Source organism: Moschus berezovskii, chromosome 6 (genome assembly GCF_049115385.1).
Source record: "Moschus berezovskii isolate FMDL1 chromosome 6, NW_MosBer_1.0, whole genome shotgun sequence".
Taxonomy (NCBI): Eukaryota; Metazoa; Chordata; class Mammalia; order Artiodactyla; family Moschidae; genus Moschus; species Moschus berezovskii.
Window position 1 is genome coordinate 110,136,971 of NC_142465.1, and position 21,543 is coordinate 110,158,513.

Consider the following 21,543-nt stretch of genomic DNA (forward strand, 5'->3'; position numbering starts at 1 on the left):
CCCTGAGAAGAGGGATCCATCAGCCAAAACCACCAACAGGCACCACGTCAGAATTCAGCCCCAGTCTCCCCGTAACTCACAGGAGCAGCACCCATTGGTACCCTAACCCCAGTGTCCTATTGTAGTTTTCCCAACCCATAAATATTCTCTCTCTCCTCGGACCGGCAAGTCAAGATGACATTCAAAAATCAGTCTCCAAAATGACTCCTTTGCTAAAACTGTTTTCACACCCATGGAGGCTTCCCTTTGAGGTGCTGAAACCCCAGTCAGGGAAGTCAGTACCATAAATAATGCATCAGGCTTTCACTGAGAACCAGTAAAGCAGGCAGCAGCTCCAAAGCGTCCACCATCGCCCACAGCTCCTAACTGGGCATTGTGATTAATCCATTTATTTGCTATTCAGACGAACACCCCATAGGAAAAGTCAGTCATTACCAACTATTAAATAGGAACACAGGTAACCAAAATGTACCCGGGCTTGGAGCTTTGCAGCACCTTAATTCCCAGAATCTCCTCTCATTTTGTGTTTTCCAGGTCCACAAGAACCTAAGCACAAAAGTGGGAGATAGGAGGCCCAGTTTGCAGAAAGCGATTAAGACCCAGAAGGCTCACGAATTTGTTCATAATCCTATGAATCAGTCAACATTTGTCAACGATTTTAATTTACTCTGCGTCAGGCCCAGTATCAGAACAGGGTAGACCCACTCCCCCGCTGCCCCAAAAGTTCTTTATCCAACTGGAGAAACAGATATATAAAAATGCAATTATCTTGTAACAGGGAAAGTGAGAGATAGGTGTTAGGAGCACAGAAGAAGGAGAGGAACACTCCATCTCCATAGGGATGGAGGATACATGGAAGAGCTATTTAAATCCGTTTAAATGGAAGGCTGCCCAGAGAAAGTGACCTTTGTATTGAGTCCTGCAAGTTGAGGAAGATTCCCCCTGCCCTCCCACCCCACCCCAGAGAGAAGGAGGGGGAAAGAGCAGCCCAGGTAGAGGAACCAGGATGTGCAAAGGCGTTCAGGCATGAAGTCGGTGTTTGCAGATAACCGCATGGGGCAGATACGTAAGGGTTAAGGACATCAAGCTTTATCCTGTGTCCTAAACGGAACAGGGCGACATGGTAAGTTTTGGCAGCGACATCTGCTCTTGAGCAGGTCTGTGCTTCTGAAAGCCCATCGAGCAGTGATGATGAGGCTGGACTAGAGAAGAGGACGACGGGAAGGGGCCTGCTGCCTGAGTGAGGGCGCCAGCCCCGCAAGCACGGTGGGCTGAAAAAGAGACTCTGACGGACACACTAGGAGGTTCTGAAGGCACGTGTGGAGCAGGGGAGAGGAAGAAGGGGCTGTCAGGAGGGGACACGTGGCGGCTGATGCCCTCAGCTGAGGAGGAGAAGCACACCTGAGGGAGGCAGCTGGAGAAATGGCAACAAGGTTGGCCACGACCCCCCCAAGCTGCACCCAGGATGCCCTCGGCCCCAGCGCCAAACCTGTTTGGTCAAGGGAGGCTCTGCTCACAGATAGTTTTATTTCCCGCTCTCCTTCCTGTATAGCGATTAGAATGTATCTCCCTACCTTTACCTTGTGAGTGATCACTTGCTCCTTGTTCTCCTTGCCTGTCCCAACACAGCATCTCTTCCTTCCCAAATATCCTCTCTCCCCATCCTCTTGCCTGCTCCCATCCACACATGGCATTGTTTCAGAAGTAGCCATGTAGGGACTTCCCTGGTGGTCCAGTGGTTAAGACGCTGCACTTCCACTGTGGGGGGTGTGTGTGCAGGTTCGATCCTTGGTTGGGGAACTAAGATCCATATGCTGTATGGTGCAGTTGAAAAAAGAATCAAGGCAGCAGTATAGGGCAAAGGGCAATGAGTCAGAAGTGGGGGCAGACTGTGCTTGCTCCGAGGCTGTCCTAGCCGGTCAGGTAACATTTAGAACTTGCTGGACCTCTCTGCCTCAACATCCTCATCTGTAAAATGGGGCTAAGCAATGAATTCTAACCTTCTCTTATCTCACAGGATTATGGTGAGGATAAAATGAGATAAAGTGCTTGCAAACCACGCCAACAAAAGTTGGGAAAATGTGCTACTGAATGATCTGGATCAGCCAGCACTCCTGTCCACCAGACCGAGTTCCTTGAGGGCAGCAGCCTAGTGTACTTTATCTTTGGATCTCAGGAACCTAATTATTCCTGGCACAGAGTCAGTATTTGATAAAGACATGCTGAATTGAGAACAAGGAGAGCTACCACCATAGACACACACACATACACCCTGAGGTATCCTTGCTTCTCTCTCACCATAAATGCAGGCAAACCCACAGCACCCCACTTTTGGAAGTACTGTTCTAGTCCTGGCTCATTCCAAAAACAGGCAGTTCCTGGAAGAAAACCAAGCGATTGTCACGCTGCCTGGATGCCTCCACCGGGGCACGTTGGCCCAAGTCTGAATTCCTCCCTTTCTCGGGGAAGCTGCGAGGAACTGAACCCCAGACTCACTCCCCACCCCGGGAGCCCCAGCTGGATCTGCCCCTCCCCCTGTGTGCCAGGCGTGCGACGTGGGTTGTTTTTTTTCTTTTTTTCCCCTCGCAGGAGCTCGGCCGCCTCTACTGCTGTTTTCATTGATGCCTTGAGCAGAGCTGGCATGTGCAACCGCCGAGAAGGGGGAGCGTTGGAGCTGCGGGGGAAGCAAGTAAAAATAGCCTGGCGCGCGCACACGGCACTCTGCCTGCTCCGGACGCCTTGAACCTTGGCCGAGGTGTGGAGCTCACCACAACGAGCTCACTGCGGACGTTGGCCCGGGGTCTGCGCCCGCACCCCGCGGGCAACAAGAGTGCGGGGGCCAGAGACCCATGAAAACTTTTTTTTTTTTTTTGGCGGTAGGCCGGGAGAAGCTGTTCTTTGCTGCCCGCGCTCCAGCCACATGGCTGCAGGGACTGCTACGTGCCCACTGGGCCAACGGATTACAGAAGTGCGGCCTTGACTCGGAGCTATTTTTAGAAACCACTTCTGCGGGTGGGCGATCACAGAGAGGAGGGCGAGGGGTTCGGTACAGGCGAGCTCTCTGCCTCGCGCTACACAGCATCCTAAATGCCCGCTCGCCCGTGGGGGACCGGGAGGGGCCCCGCACGATCTGGCTTTGCCCTAACTCAAGGAGACACAGTAACTCCTGGACGCCCCGCTGCTCTCCCCCGGAGCATTTTTTGTTTCGAAATCGACAGGATGCGTGCCGCTTCTAGTTTCTCAGAGAAGGGGAATTTTAAAAAGCTTTGCTGCCTCCGCGGTGGGGTAGAGGGTTAGCTGCAGTTCTAGACCTGGAGGGAAGACGGTTGGGAAGGGTCTCTGCCTCTTTGGGCATCCCACGGACGGAGGGACAATCCCCGCGCGCCACACCTCCGTCCCCGCCCCACGCTGCATATGGGCAACCATCTGTGAAAGGCACGGCAGCCCCACCAGACACCCGGCTATTAATAGAGTCCGGGAGTTTGTTCTCTGTCTTTTTCCTGCCACCGAGTAAGGGATGATCTTCACACACGCACACCCCACTCCACCCCCGTCCCGGCGCACCGTTCCTCCAGGAAGGTAAGGGGGCTGCCCACGCGGATGCCCTGCGTGACTACAGGTGCCCGGAGCCCACGGGCTGAGCCAGGGGTCATGACTGTAGAGTCAGAGCGAGGACAGGAAACCCAGCCTCTGGCCGGTCTCAGGACACTGGGCTCTTGGCGGCTCCGAGCCAACTCGAGAGTCGAGAAAGGGCAGCTGCCGGGCTGCCGGAGGCAGGGGGCCAGAGCGCAATATGCGGAGCTCCCACGACCTACTCCTCCAAGCTGCTGCGGCGCGGCGCGCGGCCCCCACAGCGCGCGCGGGCTCGGCTGCGGCAGGCGCGGGCGCTGTCCGCGGTCCTGAAGGTGGCCGCGGCCCGAGCTCCCTCCCCGGGTTAGCGCCCCCCGAGACGGCTCTTAGGTCCTGGGTTGCGGACCTTTCCCCTACCCGGGACTGGGCGCCAGGGTCTGTCGGTGGTGCCCCTGCCCCACCCCGGCGCGGCTCGGCACCCCCGAGGCCCGAAGCTCTCCGCGGTGCCGCGGGGACCGAGAGCGCGAGCTTGAAGGGTAACGGCCCGGAGGGACGGTCCAGGCCCTGCAGGGAAACGACCTGGCCCCTGGGTCGCCCATCCCGGCTTGGCACAGTCCGCCACTCTGGAGCCTTAACGGATCCCAGAGGAGAGGGCAGGGGAGCGCGGCCGCCCAGGGCTTGGGACTCGGGGTTGGGGGGGGGGCGGGCGCGAGCGAACAGCGGGTGAAAGGAGAGGGAGCTGGGGTAAGAGCGACTCTTTTGCATTTTTCAAGAGGGAGGGGTCCTGAGACAGGCACCGTCTTTCCCCCACCCAGCACACACACACACCACGCGCACACACAGAGACGCGCAAGCGGCCGGCTGGAGCAAGCGGGATGGAGCTGAGAAAGTTTGGCACCGGGAGCGTCGCGGCGCGCGCGGGGGTCCGGGCGGCCGCGCGGTGGCCGGGCCGGCCTCTGGCCTCCTTACCTCGGTGCTCTCGGCCGCGTTCTCCGCCATCTTCCTCCTTAGGAGCAAGCAGCGGGAGGAATGTTTCACGCCCATAAGAGCCAGCGAGGGTTTGGTGGCACAGTGACGGGAGAAAGAGAGAGCGGGTGTCGCTTTAAAAGAGAGAGAGAGAGAGAATGGAAGGAAAAAAAAAGCCCAACCCAGCCCCTCTGCCGGAGCGCCGGCCGGCACCATCAGCGGCGGCAGGGTCTTCCCCGCCGAGTCCACTTTGCTTTATTCTCCTCGGAGTCCAGTCCTCCGCAGAGATCCGAGCGGCTCAGGCGCCCGCGACCCCCTCCCCGCCCCTCTCCGGCCGCTCTGCGGGCCCGGCAGGCGGGACGCAGCCCCCGAAGGCTCCGCGGCGGCGGCGGCGGCGCCTAGCCGGCTGCTCTGCTCGCAAAGTCCGGCCGGCCGAGGCAGCCGGCAACTCCTCTCAACTTCTGCCGATCGGCGGGCGAAGCCACACGCTCCCTGCGCGTCCCTCCCGGGGGCTGAGCCGGTGAGTGGGGGCGGGGAGGAGTCTGGGCCGGGCGGGCGGTGGCTGGGCGCAGACCGAGGGCTCCCGCGCCCCGGGGCCGCCCCCTCGCCCGGGCGCCGGGGGTCTCTGGGCCGCCTCCGCTGCCCGTAGCCGTAGACAACTTGCAGGGGGGTGGGGTGGAGGGGAGCAAGGGCTGCGCGGACGCGGCTGGGCCGCGCTCGAGGCTCGGAGAAGGCAGGCGCGCCGGAGCTGGGCGCTGGCAGGTCCTCAGCCCCAGTGTGCGTCCTCCCCGCCCCCCAGGACCGGCGCTGGGCAAGGCTGGGTCACGGGCACCTCGCCCCCACGCCACCCCATCCCACCCCCTCTCCTGTTCCGCTGCCAATTCCTGGATGCTTCCTTGGCGTTTGGGGTTTGGGGAGCAAAGGGGTGGCTGTCTGGATGAGGGAGGGTCCTTAACTCCTTCAACTCTAGGGCCAAGTGTGGCATCACCATCCTTTTTTTCTCCCACTCTGCCTCTCCTAGGGCTTGGGGCTCCCAGCCTGGTTGGGAAGGTGGGGTGAAGGTTCAGCCAGAAGTGTCTTGGAAAAGAGGGTGGGAGGAAGTCAAGTGGGTGACCTGCAGCCGACCTCCCCCTCCCCCAACCCCAGTCTTCCCTGGCAGTCCCCTGCCCACACATCGCTCTTCTCCCTCCTCACCCCTCCCCCAGCATCACCAGATTTTGAAGTCCCTTTTATGGGAGAGAAGGAGGATGTCACGTACCCATTAGGATTCTCTTGGTCCTTTTTTAAGGGAGTTTGGGCGGTAGCAGGGGGTGTGAATTTTTATACAATGCATTCCTGTCTTCACTTTGAGAGCTTCTTTTTCTCTTAGTGGCCATCTGTCAGGCTGTTGGGAAACAAAGCGGGGCTGGAAGCGGGGGGAGGGCATTGTGTCTCCCATTACAACAGGCCAACTTGGGGCTGACTCCTTCAAAGACAGCTGCACTTTTAAAGCTTTCACTTCACGAGTCAAGGGCAGGGGCCCAAAAGGGGCACCTTGGTCCTCCTGGTGCTCTGCACTTCACCCCCATGCTGACCCATGGAGATCCCATGCATGCCCTGGTTGTTTTTTAACATCACCTTTGACAACCTGGAGGCGTGAGCCTGATTGTCCTCAACTAACCCCAGCATCCATTGAAGAAATGGGCCAGAAACTAAAGAGGTTTCCATCACCTGGTCCTGGGGGGAAAGAGGATGCCTTGCGGTAAGTGCAGGAGGGAGAGGATGGAGAGTGAGCAAGACGTTTCAGTTCCTGGTGATTGTGTGTGTATGTGTGTGTGTGTTTACTTGAGGAAGGAGTAAATTTAAATGAATGACCTTAACCTCCTTAACCCTATCCTTTCTCAGACTACAGACCTGGGTGAGTGACCAGAGTCTTTTGTGACATCTGGTCATTCTCCTCCCCTTTCACATCCTGCCAATGTGCTGAAGGTTGGGGGTGGGGGGAATAGATGAGCTGAATCTAAAGAATGACCTTTACCCTCTGGAACCCTGTTTTCTCTAACCATCTTTCTCAGAGACAAAAGATCTCGAGACATATGATCTTCCGCTGGGAGAGGCTCAGCACTTGTAAGATCAACGGAAACCAGAAAGGATCTTCTCACTTCAGTCCCATCCTGTCGTTTTTTCAGGCAAGGACCCTGTGATCCTTCAGCTTGCTGACCGAGCATCTGAGATGAGCTCCCCAGCCCCTGGCTTTCAGTCCAGCGTTCTCCCCTCACCCCACCCCATGCCACCCCACACTGCCGCAGCCTGTGCCCGGCATCCATTCTGTGACTAACCGGGGCGGGGAGGGAGGCTCAGACAAGCTCCCACCAAAATAGGCTGCTGCCTGTGCGTGATTATGTTGCTATGAGAACCTCGGTGGGTGTGTTTCCTCCGTTCTCTGTTGAAATCTCTCTCGCTTGGCTTCTCCCCAGGCATGGCTCCCCTCAGACTGGGGAGCAGAGAGGCTGAGATGGGAGAGCTGTATTCTCAGGTCAGACAGTGTCCAACACATCCAACCCTGAGCCAGCCTGGGGTGGTGCCTCAGTTGCCGAGGCCACCAGGGTGGCTCCAGAGGGGCTGGAGGACCAGACTGGGCTGTCTGAAAGTGGATGCTCCTGTCCTCTGCGGAGCCACCTTGGAGCAGAGAGCAGTGGCCCCTTCTACGCTCCCACCTCATTAATCACTAATTTAAAAGACTAAGTTTGGGGGTAAATTGCTACACAGCGAAAGATGATCTGAATACTCATCTCCTGGAGTTGTGAAAAGTCATAATGTATTTAAAGTGCCCAGCAAACAGTAGGCATTTTGTGGTACCATTTTTCTCACCATCCCCACTGTTCGTTCACAAGGATTTCGGTCTTTCTCCATATCTTTTGCACAAGTATGTCGGCATACTCCTTGCAGGATTAATGTAGTCATTCCACCAAAAGCTTACTGGGCAGCACTTTTATACCTAGCTCATGAGTAGGCACTGGGCTTTAGCAATAGGCAAAGACACTGGAATGACCATTGAGGAGGTCTTAATCACCTTGGACGCGTGTGCATGTGTTCAGTCGCTAAGTTGTATCTGACTCTTTGCAACTCCAACAACTGTAGCCCTAAAGACTCCTCTGTCTTTGGGATTTCCTAGGCAAGAATACTGAATGGGTTGCCATTTCCTCTTCCAGGGGATCTTCTCAACCCAGGGATCAAACCCGTATCTCCTGCGGATTCTTTACCACTGAGCCAACTGAGAAGCCCTTAATCACCTTGGATGTTTTGAAATATACAGAACTTTTGTAGAAAAGCTTTCTTTGGAAAGGACTCTGGTGGGAGGCAAGAGAGCCTATGACCAGGGGTACAAGGGAGCTCTCCACTGTGTGAGTTAAAGGTGTGGTCTGTACAATAAGTTCTACCTGGTAAAGATATCCTGAAGACTAATTTTGTTGTTGTCATTTTTCTTACACCAGGTCTTCAGTGCAACAAAATGGATTGAATAGTACAAGTAAAATGCTTAGAACATGCCTGGCTCATGGTAAGAACATGGACACTGCACTTACATTTTCAAGGCCTTGAACTGGGGGGCTCTGAGTTCGACTCAATCAGGCCCTTCTCACGTGCTGGAGACGCTCCTAGACGTAATGTGTCCTCTTGAAGTTCTTTTGACAACTCTCTGTGAAGCTGATATACTGTCGCTGTCTCCACATCATAACAGATGACACATGAACAGAGAGACCTGCCCACATCGTGGAGTGGGCTTGCGAATCCAGTATGCCAGCATGGTCTTCCAGAGGTCACCCGGGGTTCTAGGGACAGGGGAGTGGGTCCCAACCTTGCTGAGAATCATCCAGAGAGTTTTAGAAACACCATGCTCTGGTTCTACCCCCAGAAACTAAGACTTAGTGAGCAGCAAACTAGAACCTGGATCTTTTTTTAAGTCCCCGGATGAGTCTAACAGGTAGTCATGGTTGAGGACAGTTGACTATTTAGAGATGAAAAGACCCATTTTAGGAAAAATCCCTAAGTAACAGGGAAGACCCATCCAAAACTGTAAGAAGCCCCACATTATCAAAAGGTCCATCCCTAACAGAGGTCCTTGAGAGAGTAAAGCTATGCTGTGTGTTGGCTAAGTATGCAGAGGTTTCTGTGAGACCCTTGGGGAGGACTATGCTGTAATTGGACAAGTTATCCTGCCTTACCCCTTCATGGATCACTGCCTTGTCGTGGCAAAGGGGCTTGCATAACTCAATGAAGCTATGAGCCAGGCCATGCAGGGCCACCCCAGATAGACGGGTTGGGGTGGCTATATCTCCAGGAGATAGTGGGGGACAGGGAAGCCTGGTGTGCTGCAGCCCATGGGGTCATAGAGAGACAGACATGACTTAGCAACCGAACAACCACAATCCTTCTTTATAAGATACCACAGAAAAACCAAGTCGACTGTCACTAGAAGGGTTCAGTTGGACTCTATTTGGCATATAGTAGCAGAGCTGCAAAACCTGGAAGGCTGAGCAATGCCTCTGATGTTCCATTCACCCCATCGTCATCTCCTCCAAGCCCCACCCCCAGAAGATGAACACTGTGTGTAGTAGATGTTCTTCAGAAGCCAGCCAACCCTTCCTCTGCTGCCTCCCAAAACCCAGCACCTGGGCTCAGGGTGCAGTTTCTCTGGCCTGCACACATTCTGTTTAGTGAAACCCAGATGCCAGCTTGTTCAAATGTGGTTGCTGCAATGAGGGGATGTATAAGATGTGTTGTGTGGCTCCCCCGACTCCTCCTCCTTGGGGGAGCTCACACGTGGCCAGGGCTCACATATGGCTGAGACACGCTGCAGTGAATCCATGGAGCCTCAAGAATCAGGCCACAATCATTATCCATCACCACCTCCCAGCAGCAAACCCAGCAGTGTTCTTAGTGTCTTCTAGGAGGTGGGAGCCAAGCTAAGCCTGCAGCAGCCAGCTACCTGGCTGAGCCTTCAGACAGCCCCTCACCTGGGGAGTTCTCCTGCATGAAAGCCTCCACAGTCCTAATTCTCCCCAATCCAAGCCAAATTGTTTCTTAAACTATGTCCCCCAAAACAACTTGAAGAGAGGCACCAATGCCTGCAAAGTAATTTGAGTTTCTTCCCTTTTTTCCCCTTTGCCATTAAAACCGGAATTTTATTTTTTCTTTGCTCTGATAATGTCTGATTAAATCGATTCATTGTAGTCTTGTGCTGGATATGATCCTGTTTGACTTGACTATTTATTCTAACTGTATTTGGGAGGCGTTTATTTGGTAGTTCTTCAGAGCTTACTCCTTGGTGTTTTAAGCCCCTAAGAAGCTGAACCCCAGGCTATTGTTACCTTTCTCCCAGGGTGGAAAGTGAAAAGTGAAAGTTACTCAGCCATGTCTGACTCTTTGTGACCCCATGGACTATACAGTCCATGGAATTCTGCAGGCCAGAATACCAGAGTGGATAGTCTTTCCCTTCTCCAAGGGATATTCCCAACCCAAGGATCAAACCCAGGTCTCCCTCATTGCAGATGGATTCTGTACCAGCTGAACCACAAGGGAAGCCTAAGAATACTGGAGTGGGTAGGCTATCTCTTCTCCAGTGGATCTTCCCGACCCAGGAATTGAACTGGGGTCTCCTCCAATGCAGGCAGATTCTTTACCAACTGAGCCCTCAGGGAAGCCCTCCCAAGGTGAGAAGGACTCAAAAGATATCCATACATTTTCTCAGTGGCCTACGATGGAACCCAAACTTCTCTGGAGGAGGCAGAAGAGGAATACAGTAGCAGAGCCCATAGAGATGCTAAAATAGTCTTTCTAAAATGCTGTCACAGCAAAAATCAGCTTCTTCTCCTTGGTGGAAGCTGAACACGCCATTCCTTTTCTCTTAAGTCATCAAGGCTCACCACCTTCTGGAAAATCTCTCCTGGGTCCCCCAAAGCCAGCTAGAAGTCAATTCCATCTGTCTGGTGCCAGAACTCAGCGCATGTTTTCTTCCATTAGCCCGTCTATAGCAGATACACTAAGCCAAGCACTGTGCTGGGTGTTCTGGACCAGAAGATGAAAAGACACAGCCCTCCCCTGATGACCTGCCTCTCAGGAGGAGATGGTTATGGATTCAGAGGTACTGTCAGAGGTCATATGGATTGGGTCTTGTAGGTTCAATACAGCTATAACCAATGGCTTATTGTCAGGGAGGCCCTGAAAGGACCAACCACTGATATAGACAGGAGACCCTGAAGGCTTTAGGACCTGGACTAGTAGCATAGTAGCCTCCATTCAGGTAAGGCTGGGGACACATTCTTTATCAAGATACTAAAGTTCCTGTGTGCTTCCAAAACTTTTATGGATGGGAAGTTTTGCAGCCTTGCCCCCCTCCCCAAAACATCAAGTACTGATATTTCTTGGGGCATAACACACTGTGACTTGCTCCAGTGCAGAGCATATCTTGAGTTTTAGGGATAGTCCTTCCTGGAGGTGCACAGCAAGCTGAGGTGGCAAAGCAAGCTGTGCTTGGTTCCACCTGTTTTCTTTCTGGACCAGTTAACTGCCCTGATCTATCTCTTCCCTTCCTAAAGCATTTTTTTTTCTTTAATATAAACTCTGCTAGATTTTTAAAAACGTAAAATGTTACCCTTCTCTGGTGTTTCTGTATATCCTGCCTTTGTTTCTCATGCAAATGTATGAACTGATCTTCCTTGACTTACAGTAGGGATTGCCTCCTGATGCGTCCATCCCAGATGGAAAATATCATGAGTCAAAAATGCACTTACCCTCCTGAACATCACAGGCAGGTTAGCCCTGCCTTAAACATGCTCAGAACACTTACATCAGCCTACAGCTGGGCAAGATCATCTCACACAAAGTCCATTTGGTAACACCCCACCTCCCCACATGTAATATACTGAAAGCAGAAAAACAGAATGGCTATCTTGAGTACAGAATGGTTCTAAGTGCATCAGTTGTTTACCACAGTTGCAGGGCCGACCAGGACATGTGGTCAGTGCCACTGCCCAGCATCACAAGACTGTATTGGACTGCATGTCACTAAGCCAGGAAAAGATCGAAATTCAACCTTCGGAGTATGGTTCCTGCTGAACATGCATCGCTTTCATTCATGGTTAAGTTGTAAAATCATAAATCAAAACTCTGCTATGTCAGGGACCATCGATGTGTTGTATAGAAGTGGAATAACATACATTACTCAGCAACCTGATCTCTTTGTTAAATAATATATTATTACCTTAGAGACTCCTTTGCAAGTTATTACATGTAAATCCAAGTTATTATTTTTAAAATATGCAAAATGTCTCACTACATGGATAAACCATGCTTTTGTCAACCAGCACCCTACTGATGGATTTTCAAGTCATTCTGATTTTTCTTGTCACTCTAAGCGATTTTGCAATAAATGGTCTTTTACACACACCCCTATGAACAGGAATTTCATTTCCACAGGATAGTTTCTCAAAAGTGGCAGCATTTTAATGTATGTTGCCAGATCCTCTAAAAAATTTGATTCCTTGGGGTGTAGCCTGAACCCTTGGAAAGTGAAAATCCAGTCTTCCTTCCCCTCCACTATTCCAATGTTAAGTACAAAAATATTTACTTAGTGCATTAAAAGCCCTGGATTGGGTACTTGAGGGGGAGGATCCATGAAATAAAAGACTCAGTCCTTGTTTTAAAAGCACTCCTACACCAAGAGCTCAACAGCCTGGCAGAGTGTTCACGAGACCAGCTGAGCCATGGGGTACTTTTCCTGAGAGGAAACCAGGTTAATTCCAGGTCTAGGCAGCCACGCATGGATTGGATGCTACCAAGAGGTTCTATGGTCTGAAAAATAATAAAGACCAAAAAATGGCATCCATTACCTGTCACTTGGGTATGGGGTAATGTGCACAAGGGACACTCAGGCCTGCAGGGCACATCTCATTTCCTGCTCCTTCTGGAAAGTTGTGCCAGGAGAACCTGGCTTGGAGGCTGGATGCCCCTGCTTCTTGTCCAGGGGACCCGAGAGGAAACCACCACCTTCCAAAACCACACCCTTACTTCCCAAAGGAGTCTTGCTTGGTCCCTTTGAAACATCTGTTGTGTACAGACTTGCCGATAAGATGCAGTCCACCCATGACTCACCTGTAACCCAAGGAAACCTTATACCACTTAAAACCTCCCATGTTAGACCATTAGAGCCTGCTTCAGAGTGTGTGAGAGGCTGAGGGAGGAAGAAGCAAAAGGAAGGAGAGGCCTTCGGCCAGAGCCTGGGAGAAAGGGCCTGGGCTTTGTGGTCTTACAGACCAGTCGGTTAACCTCTCATTCCTGCATCAGTGGCTTCATGGAGACAGCTCTCTGGCAGATGCACTGTGAGAATAAAATGAGCCAAGGTAGACCAAGCATCTAAGACAATGCCTAGGAAATCGTGTTCTAATAAAAGTGGGTTTCCTTCCCAGCATCTTCATAGAAGATAACGTCTGTCCACATAAGATGGAAACAGAGCAATGTGGGGGAATAGGGTCACTGCAGGGGTCAGCAGATCTGGGCTCTGGTCCCAGCTCTGTTAGTCAATGGTTGGGTGGCTTGAAGAAGTCCCTTTCCCTCTTCGAGCCCCTTTCTTCTTTAAAAAAAAGGGTTCACATGAGGTAAGCCCTATGCCCCCTTTCTGCTTTGTCCTTTTATGCACGATATGAATCATGAATCCAATCACATCCAAATGACAACCAAAACTGGTCACATCTCAGACCCTGATGCCCAAAACAAAGACTGAAAAGTGAGACATCCCCACATGTCCGAGGGATCAAGTGGAAAATCCAGTCCTGGCCAGTCAGACACTTACAAAGAAGGCCTGCAGTTAATGCTCATTGCAATGGTCACTCCAGCACTGGGCTAGGAGGTCATGCTCCATTTTTTTTCAACAGTCCTCTTTGGCTCTAGCAGCCTCAAAGTCAATCATTATAAATAGTCATCACTTGGTTTTCGAGATGCTTACCAGCGGGCAGAGTTCTGTGGGGGAACCAGTGAGCTTCTTGACAGCCCAGGCTGCAGGGTTGTGGCCAGTTACACCCCCATCAGGTCTCAGTGATCTTTTCTGACACATGAATCATTCAAAGCAGCAATGATCCCCAAACCGCTCCTCTGACTCATGTATGTATCCAGGTACATGCAGACACAACTTCTACATGTCTCACGATTCTTGGCTTCAAAATATATTCACATTAATGTCTTGTCCCAAATACTCAATGTCCACCCTGGGTGATAGTCCAGCAGCCTGCTGGGGTGCTGGCAAGGCCAGCTAGAGTCTTCATCTCATCAGAAGCAGTCCCTCTGGAGCTGATTCTCCTGCAGAAAAACAAAAATTGGTTGTCATCATTACACACCTCCCAGGGTTATCCTATGGGAAGAACTGCATAAAGCTTGGGTGATGTTTAAAAATCATACAACAAGAAAAGAGTGGCTTCAGTTTCATGGACCATCCAGGTATCTGTTTAATTCAAATGAAACTGTGGCTTGCAGAGGGCAGGGCTTCCCTCTCTGGGGCTGAACCAGCCCTGGCAGGGTTCAGGGCCTCTCCCGAGCTTGTGCAGCCTCTCTCCAGGGCCGGGAGGGAAGGGAGGGAGCACCCTCAGAGCAGTGACTACAGGCCAAATGCCTGTTCCAGGCCAGGCACCGAGCCCACACTGACCCCAGAGCAGTGACTGCAGGCCAAGGGCCTGCTCCAGGGCAGGCGCTGAGTCCACACTGACCCCAGAGGTGAGCTGCGTTATATCCTTGTTTTGTGCATCAGGGAGAGATGGCTCAGGAAGGTTTCAGAGCTTTCTCAGGTCACGCTCCTAATGCGGGACTAAACACAGCCCCCGTCTCCCCAACCCCACCAGCAGAAGGAGCACAGACCCGGTTTTAAATCCAGATTCTGATACTTTCTGCTGTGGCTCTGGGCACATCGCTCTATTTCTCTGAGCCCTGAGAACCCCATTTGCAAGGAGAGGTGGACCAAATGGGCACATGAAAAGATGCTCAACATCATTAGTTACTAGAGAAATGCAAGCCAGACTACTTAATACAATGAGACATCACCTCACGCCGGTTAGAATGGCCATCATTAAAATGTCTACAAATATGTGCTGGAGAAGGTGTGGAGAAAAGGGAACCCTTCTACCCTGTTGGTGGGAATATAAGTTGGTGCAGCCACTATGGAGAAGAGATGGAAGTTCCTCAAAAAACTACAGTGTTTCCATGTGTTCCGGCAATCCCACTAATCCTGGGCATATACCCAGACAAAACTGTAACTCAAAAAGATGCACGCACCCCTATGTTCATGACACTGTTCACAATACCCGAGACATGGAAATAACTTAAGTGTCCATTGATAGAGGAACGGGTAAAAAAGATGTGGTACATTTACACAGTGGAATACTACTCAGCCGTAAGAAAGAATGAAATAATGCCACCTGCAGCAATGTGGATGGACCTAGAGATTGTCATACTTTGTGAAGTTCAGTCAGAAAGAGAAAGACAAATACCGTATGGTATCACTTACGTGTGGAATCTAAAATATGACACAGTGAACATATCTATGAAACCGAAACAGAATCGCAGACAGAGAAAACAGACCTGTGGTTGCCAACGGGGAGAAGTGGGGGAGGGGTGGAGCTGGAGGTTGGGGTTAGCAGATGCAAGCTACTATATAGAGGGTGGGTAAGCAACAAGGTCCTACTGTATAGCACAGGGAATTATATTCAATACGATAAACCATAGTGGAAAAGAATAAAATATAATGTAAAGAATAGAAAAACAGAAAAAATATATATATGAGTCACTGTGCTGCACAGCAGAAATTAACACAACATTGTAAATCAACTATATTGCAATTTAAAAAACAAAAGAGGCAGGCCAGTTTGTTGCAACGTGACTGACCCAGAGCCAGGCTCCCTGCAGAGCTCAGTAAACGGGTGCAACGGTGTGCGGTTGGAAGTGGCCGACTTCACTCTGCCAAAACTGCATCTCCGGTTCTGTTCAACTCTCTGGGTGAAGAGCACACCCCATTCCCCACTCCCCGCCCCCCCCCCCCACCGCCAAGGCTGCAGCATCCGTCAGCTGGGCAATGGCTCAAGACAGGGCCAATCCATCTAAATGGCACCTATCAAGCCGTATTCCTGCTGCAGCTCCTCCTGTCACATCTGCTTAGTACCTGGCTCTGAGTGGTGTCACCCTGGGTCACATACCATATTTACAGGCGTGGAGGACCTTGTCCTTTTAACTTCTGGAAAACTCGGCTTATGCAAGGGGCCACTCCACAGCCACTCCACGGCCACTCCACGGCCTGGGGACTTAGTGGATGCGTCCTGAACCAGCATGGGATTAATCACAGGCCGGAAGGAGAGAGGCGGCGGGCTGGCAGGCCTACGGAGGAGGAAGCAGGGCGCGGGGCACAATGACAGCAGAACAATTCTGCTTCTCCGCTCTGACTTTTCTCCAGCCTGCAGAGACGGCCTTCTCTTTTTAAAAAACAAACCTCTGTACCTTTCCCCACCGGCCCGTAATCTAGGCCCCAGGAGGTTCATTCAGGTCATGGTTTCCAGCCCGGAGTGTCTGAGCACACCTCGTCTTCCTCCTTTAGCCTCGTTTCACTCTGAAGTTCATAGGACGGGTTGGTTAGGTTTCCCCCTTCCTCCTCCAGGTTGGATAATGAGGTCCCTGAAAACTCTGCCCTTTCTCAGACTGAGTTTGGGACAAATTCCAGTCTTGTAGAATCATGGCCAAGACATGGAGGGGAAGAGGAGGCTGCACCCATGAGCTCTGGGACTTTCTCCAAGCAGGGCTGTGGGTTCTATCCCAGGTCCCAGGATCAGAGGCTGTTTTTCAAGCAGCATCTCAGGCAGAGTTCAGATGGTATAGAGAAACTCAAGTTATAACCAGGCCCATTCCACCCTGTGTCCCAACCAAGTAATGACGGCCCAGAGTTCTGCTTTTTAAAACGTCACGTGACAGAGGATCCCTTATAACCCCCTCCCCCACCAAAGCCCCTCTTATGAGTTTCCAGGAGACCCTGCATGACCAACCCGTAGGCACTCACACGGAGTCTCCTTTTTCGTCTCTGCTCCCCTTCGTCAACATCCGGTAACCTTGAACTTGCTTCTGGGAGCCTCGCCCGCACCCACGTCGACCGTGTCCCTTGGAAGGAGGCTGATGGCCGTGCAGGGCTGTCATCTCCCTGCCCACCTGGCAGTTCTGGACGCTGTGCAGAAGCTGGGGGCAAAACATGACAAGCCCCCAGACCCCTCCTCGTGCTCTGAGTCCCTCTGAGCCTCCTGGGGAACCGGCCCTTTCTGTTTCTGGCTGGAACCCTCCCACTCTGGGTCTGCAAGAACACAAGGCCCCGTGTCAGGGTAGCAAGCACACCATCCCCTCGGCCTCTGGGGCCCCTCCCCTGCCTTCCAGTCACAAAACAACAGCTCAAGCACTTCTGTTTCCGGGACCAACGCACCATGCAGCTCAGTCCATGCAGACGAAGCTCTGGTCATGCTCTGTCCCTCGTGTGCAGGGCAGACGGGTGGTAGCCTGTAAGGAATGTCTGCAACAAGGAGGACCCGTCCTCACGACAGCCCCAGCTCGTGGTCCTTCTGCATCTTCGTGCAGCTCAGTCGCGTCTAACTCTGTGCGACCCCATGGACTGTAGGCCTGCATGCTCCTCTGTCTGTGGGATTTTCCAGGCAAGAATACTGGAGTGGGTTGCCATGCCCTCCTCCAGGGGATCTTCCTGACCAGGGATCAAACCCGCATCTCTTCTGTCTCCTGCATTGGCAGGCGGGTTCTTTACTGCTAGCACCACCTGGGAAGCCGTCCTCCTGCTTCATTGAGTTTCAGATCTCTCTGTCCCAGCTTCTCCTCCAACCCTGCCACCATCAGATACCAACTTTCCTGCAGGAACAGCCCAAGCAGGTTGTTAGCTGTCAGCCAGGGGTGGCCTTTCCAGAGTTATAGGCTGGCCTCACTTCCAAGTGACAAAGGAATGAATCTCTAATGGTGGAAGGTCAAGCATCAGCTACCTGCCAGGGGGAGCATCTTTCTGGGGTGGAAGCTCACTCTGCACTCTTTAAGATCCTGTTTCATTCTCCTGCCTGTGGGTGGGTTGTGCCCTGGCCTGCAGGCTGCAGAGAAAGCCCAGAGCACTGGGAGGGGAGCGGGGAAAAGCACTCAGCTAGAATCAAGAGGCTCAAATTCTAACTCCAGCTGGGTCACAGGCTGCTCAAGACCCTGGAGAGGGAGGTATCAGAAAGAGGGAAGTGGTGGAGAGTAGATGGCTAGGGTCTGTCCCTGCCCTTAAGGGTCCCTGATGCTCCCTGTCCTCACTCTTCCTCTGCTGAGTTGGGACCAGCTGAGCCAGGAGGTCACCGTCAACTCTCCATTCTGTCATTGGAAAGCCCACAGTGGTATCCAGAGGCAAGATGCTGTCCATCAGCACAGCAAATGAGGAAAAGAACAAAAAGTGCTGGGGAGCCTTGTGCTCCATCCAAGGGCTCAGACGCATGGGCCACACCAACATCCAGCCCTACTCATCTTCAAAGTGTTTTTTTATTTAAAAAAAACAAAAACAAACAAACAAAAAAGAGAAAGCTCTAGATGCCACCTCCTGCCCCCAAGGATCTCAAATACTCATGGTCTCCTGGGAGGAATCATCTGCTCCCAAATACTCCATCCAAGTGCAGCTTGCAGAGTTGGGGAAGGGAGTGTCCCTCTAGTTGGGAGTCTATGGAGAAATATACCTGATAGCTCAGTTGGTAAAGAATCCGCCTGCAATGCAGGAGACAATGCTTCAGTCCCTGGGTTGGGAAGATCCTCTGGAGAGGGGAACGGCTACCCACTCCAGTATTCTGGCCTGGAGAACTCCACGGACTGTATAGTCCATGGGGTCGCAAAGAGTCGAACACAACTGAGCGACTTTCACTTTCATGCCAGCCAGTGTCCTGCTTTCTCCGCACCCACTCAAGGGGCGTGCTGGCCCTAGGCACCCATGGACTCAAACTCCTGGGCATCTATTTGCAAGGCAGCCATGAATGACTTCCTGTTTCTCTCCCACCTCCCCCTGTTTACTCTCTGCTCCCACTTCCACTGCATCGTCCACTTGTGCTCAGATGCCTTTAAAAGAGTGGATAGAGCCTAAAGCGTGAATAACAAAATCGGGAGAGTCTAATCAGCCACTAACAGGTGACGTGTAAAAACATGTACAGCTTCAAGAACCAAGGGGCCTCCTCATTTCAGGGCCAAGATGAAATAAGGCCATCAGTGCCCAGTGCTCCTCAGGGGTGGGGAGAGTCCTCAGGCCGGCCCTTCCTCTGAGCCCAGTGGGCCTGCACACAGCAGTATAACCTCTTTTGGCCAACAGCAAGCAAAGTGCAGGAAAGCCTTTTCAAGAGATGCAGAAGGACCTTCATCTTCAGAGTTTTTTGTTGTTGTTGTTTTTTAAAGTGAAGAAGGCAGTTATCTAAAGAAAACAGACTAAAGCCAAGGGGGCTGGATAAAGGGCCTCAAGGTCCCCCACTAGACTGCACATTCCAGGATTACAATAAAACCATGGGCCGAATCCCTGGGGCCCTTCCGAAGACAGCCGAGTGGGCACAGCTGGTTCCCAAATTCAGCCCCACCTGGAGAACCAGACAGAGCCCAGGCCAAGGCCCACGAGGGTGAAGGAGGCTTGACAGCTCTGGCCCCCAGGGAACCAGGCAGGGCCACGGACAGCAGCCACCAGGGAGGCACAGACTCCTGCAGGGAACATGAGCCTGGCATGGTTTTCTCAGACACGGTTATACGGAGGAGAGAAACTGGAGGAAGGGAGATGACGTTTAATAGCATATGAAATTTTAAAGAGCTTCCAAACCCCCCTCAGTGGGTGGAGAGGCCTGCCAGGGGATCAAGACCATTCCCAGCTAGGACTGGCTCTGCCGGCTCGGACAGCTGGGACCCCGGGGAAGCCCTGTAAGCCTCCTCCCTCACCTGCCCAGTGTCCTAGAGCAGCACCTTGGGTCTTTGCCTGGACTTCCGGTACCTGTAGCCTGTGACAGCAATTTTTATTTCCTTCCTTCATTCCTTCCCAAGGCCATCAGGGCTTCTTCCCAACGGATCGTTCTCCTCCCTCCAGCAGAGCTGGCAGACTCTCAAATTGCCAGACCACTGGGCAGGGTTCCCAGAGGTCCAGGCCATGACCCTCTGCTCAGCCAGGCATACACCTGGTGTCCTGAGCACTCTAAGGCTGTCATGGCACAGCTTCCAGTGGGCAAAGTTTGCACAAGTGTGTCTACTACTGCCCTGAGCATCAGTCTGGGGGGAGAGGGCCTCTCCCAGCCTCATCCCGTCTTTAATGCCTACGGGATGGATTTGAGAATAAAGAGAAGCAAACACTCCACGGGATGGTGGCCACCCCAGCTAGGTAGCCAGGCCTCTTTAGGCTTCAGAGAAAAAAGCAAGCCCTAGGATGAGGGCTGAGAAGAGACCGCCAGTGTCAGGCCCCGTCGCACATGTTACCACGGTGACCACACAAGGGCAGGCTGGGATCTTCTAGAGCTGTTGACAGTTGCTTCTGTCTAGCCAGCTGGCCTGGGGAGAGGCTCAGTCCGCTCTTCTCCAACCAGGAGCAAAGTGACTGTCTCTTTCTGAGACAGAAGTATGGGTAGTCAGCAGAAAAAGGAGGTTCTTCATTCCCACTTTTCTTCTGCCTTTTTCTGACTTTTTCTTTAGAGAGAGGATGGTGAACTGTTTGAGACCTAAACGTCCAGAGTGACTCTTTCCCCTGCACACACGAAGGAGAGTGTTACTGGAAACAGGCTCCTAGCTCGCAGTCTTCCCTACTCGGGAGGGTTCCACTGCCTTTCTGCATCTAGTGTAGCCACTGAGAAGTCTGTTGTCCCTCTCATCCTTCTTCCATTTTAGATGTCTTTTCCCTCTTTCCCTGGAGGCTTTTGTCTCTGTTTTGTCTGTTTGTTTTCAGTAGTTTTCCTCTAACTTTGTTGTTGTGCTGTGTCCAGTTGCAGATTTTTGTCACTCCCCCTTCTTGGCACTTGGTCATTCTGTTTCATCTTACAATTTGGTCTTCAGTGGTTTCTCTTCTGTCTCCTGGTAAGCTTTCTTATTGTGTTTCCTCCTTCCCATCCCTCAGAAACTTCTTGTGGACAGAATGTGTTATCCACCTCGCTCTCAAGTGCTTCAATCCTTATCTCCATCTCACGGTCCTGTAGGCCACATGCAGCAGAGAACACCTCCAGTTCAAGTTACCCTTCCCTCTCATCCACACTGCTGGTCCAGCCCATTTGTTGATTCCTATGTGTCCTTGCGCACAGTTTCAGTTTCCAAGGTCTCCTGCTAATCATTTTACAGATGTTAGTAGTGCTTATTACTCCAGAGGCTCCAGAAAAGTCCCACTCTGCTTGCACTGTCAGCACCTGCTGCAGTGTGAACTTCTGCTTCCTACAATCGGTACTTCTTTTTCGCAGTTGGTTTTCTACAACTTTTTGGCAAATCCTGGAGGCATGCCCCTTTCTGTACTGGAAAAGTCAGGTTGGCAGTGGGAAGTGGGATGTGCTACTGGGTAGGTTTGGCTCCAGCCTTTCCAATCTAAATGAAGGGGAAGTGCCTGCTTCTGGGGGAGTGAGCGAGCCAGGAGGGGAGAGGTAGAATCTTCCTCTTGGGCTTGTGTCAGCCACCCTGGAGCACTGCTCAGCTTCAGTCCCTCTCACTCAAGTATCCAAGCAGTCCCCACCGCTCCCCGCCTGCCCTGAAGGGGCTGGATGTGGAGGTGTGAGGGATTTAGTTGCCTACCTGAGCCTGCTGGTGAACTCAGCTCCTCACTCTGTCATGTACTCCCACCTCCCTCAACCCCATTATCTGCCACTTCTGGGCCCAGAGCACATCTTTTAGTGATCCTTCTACAGGGACATTGGAGTTGTAGTTTCTCTTGTCAGTCTGATCTTGACTGCTCTCATCCTTGGGGGAATCCTCAGTTTCTTCTGTACCAAGGACACCCTT

At 52.3% G+C, this 21,543-nt stretch overlaps 1 protein-coding gene across 2 annotated transcripts in view; it reads right to left on the reverse strand.

Moving 5' to 3' along the window:
- The window catches only part of PRMT8 (protein arginine methyltransferase 8), a 71,489-nt gene extending 66,737 nt beyond the window's left edge, over positions 1-4,752 (reverse strand). The window contains exon 1 of one of the 2 annotated variants that reach the window (XM_055395192.2): positions 4,540-4,752. In XM_055395192.2, the coding sequence (XP_055251167.1) occupies positions 4,540-4,752 (213 nt within the window). The remainder of the gene's footprint in view (positions 1-4,539) is intronic. The other variant, XM_088836757.1, reaches the window with a different exon arrangement.
- Between the last annotated feature and the right edge of the window lie 16,791 nt (positions 4,753-21,543).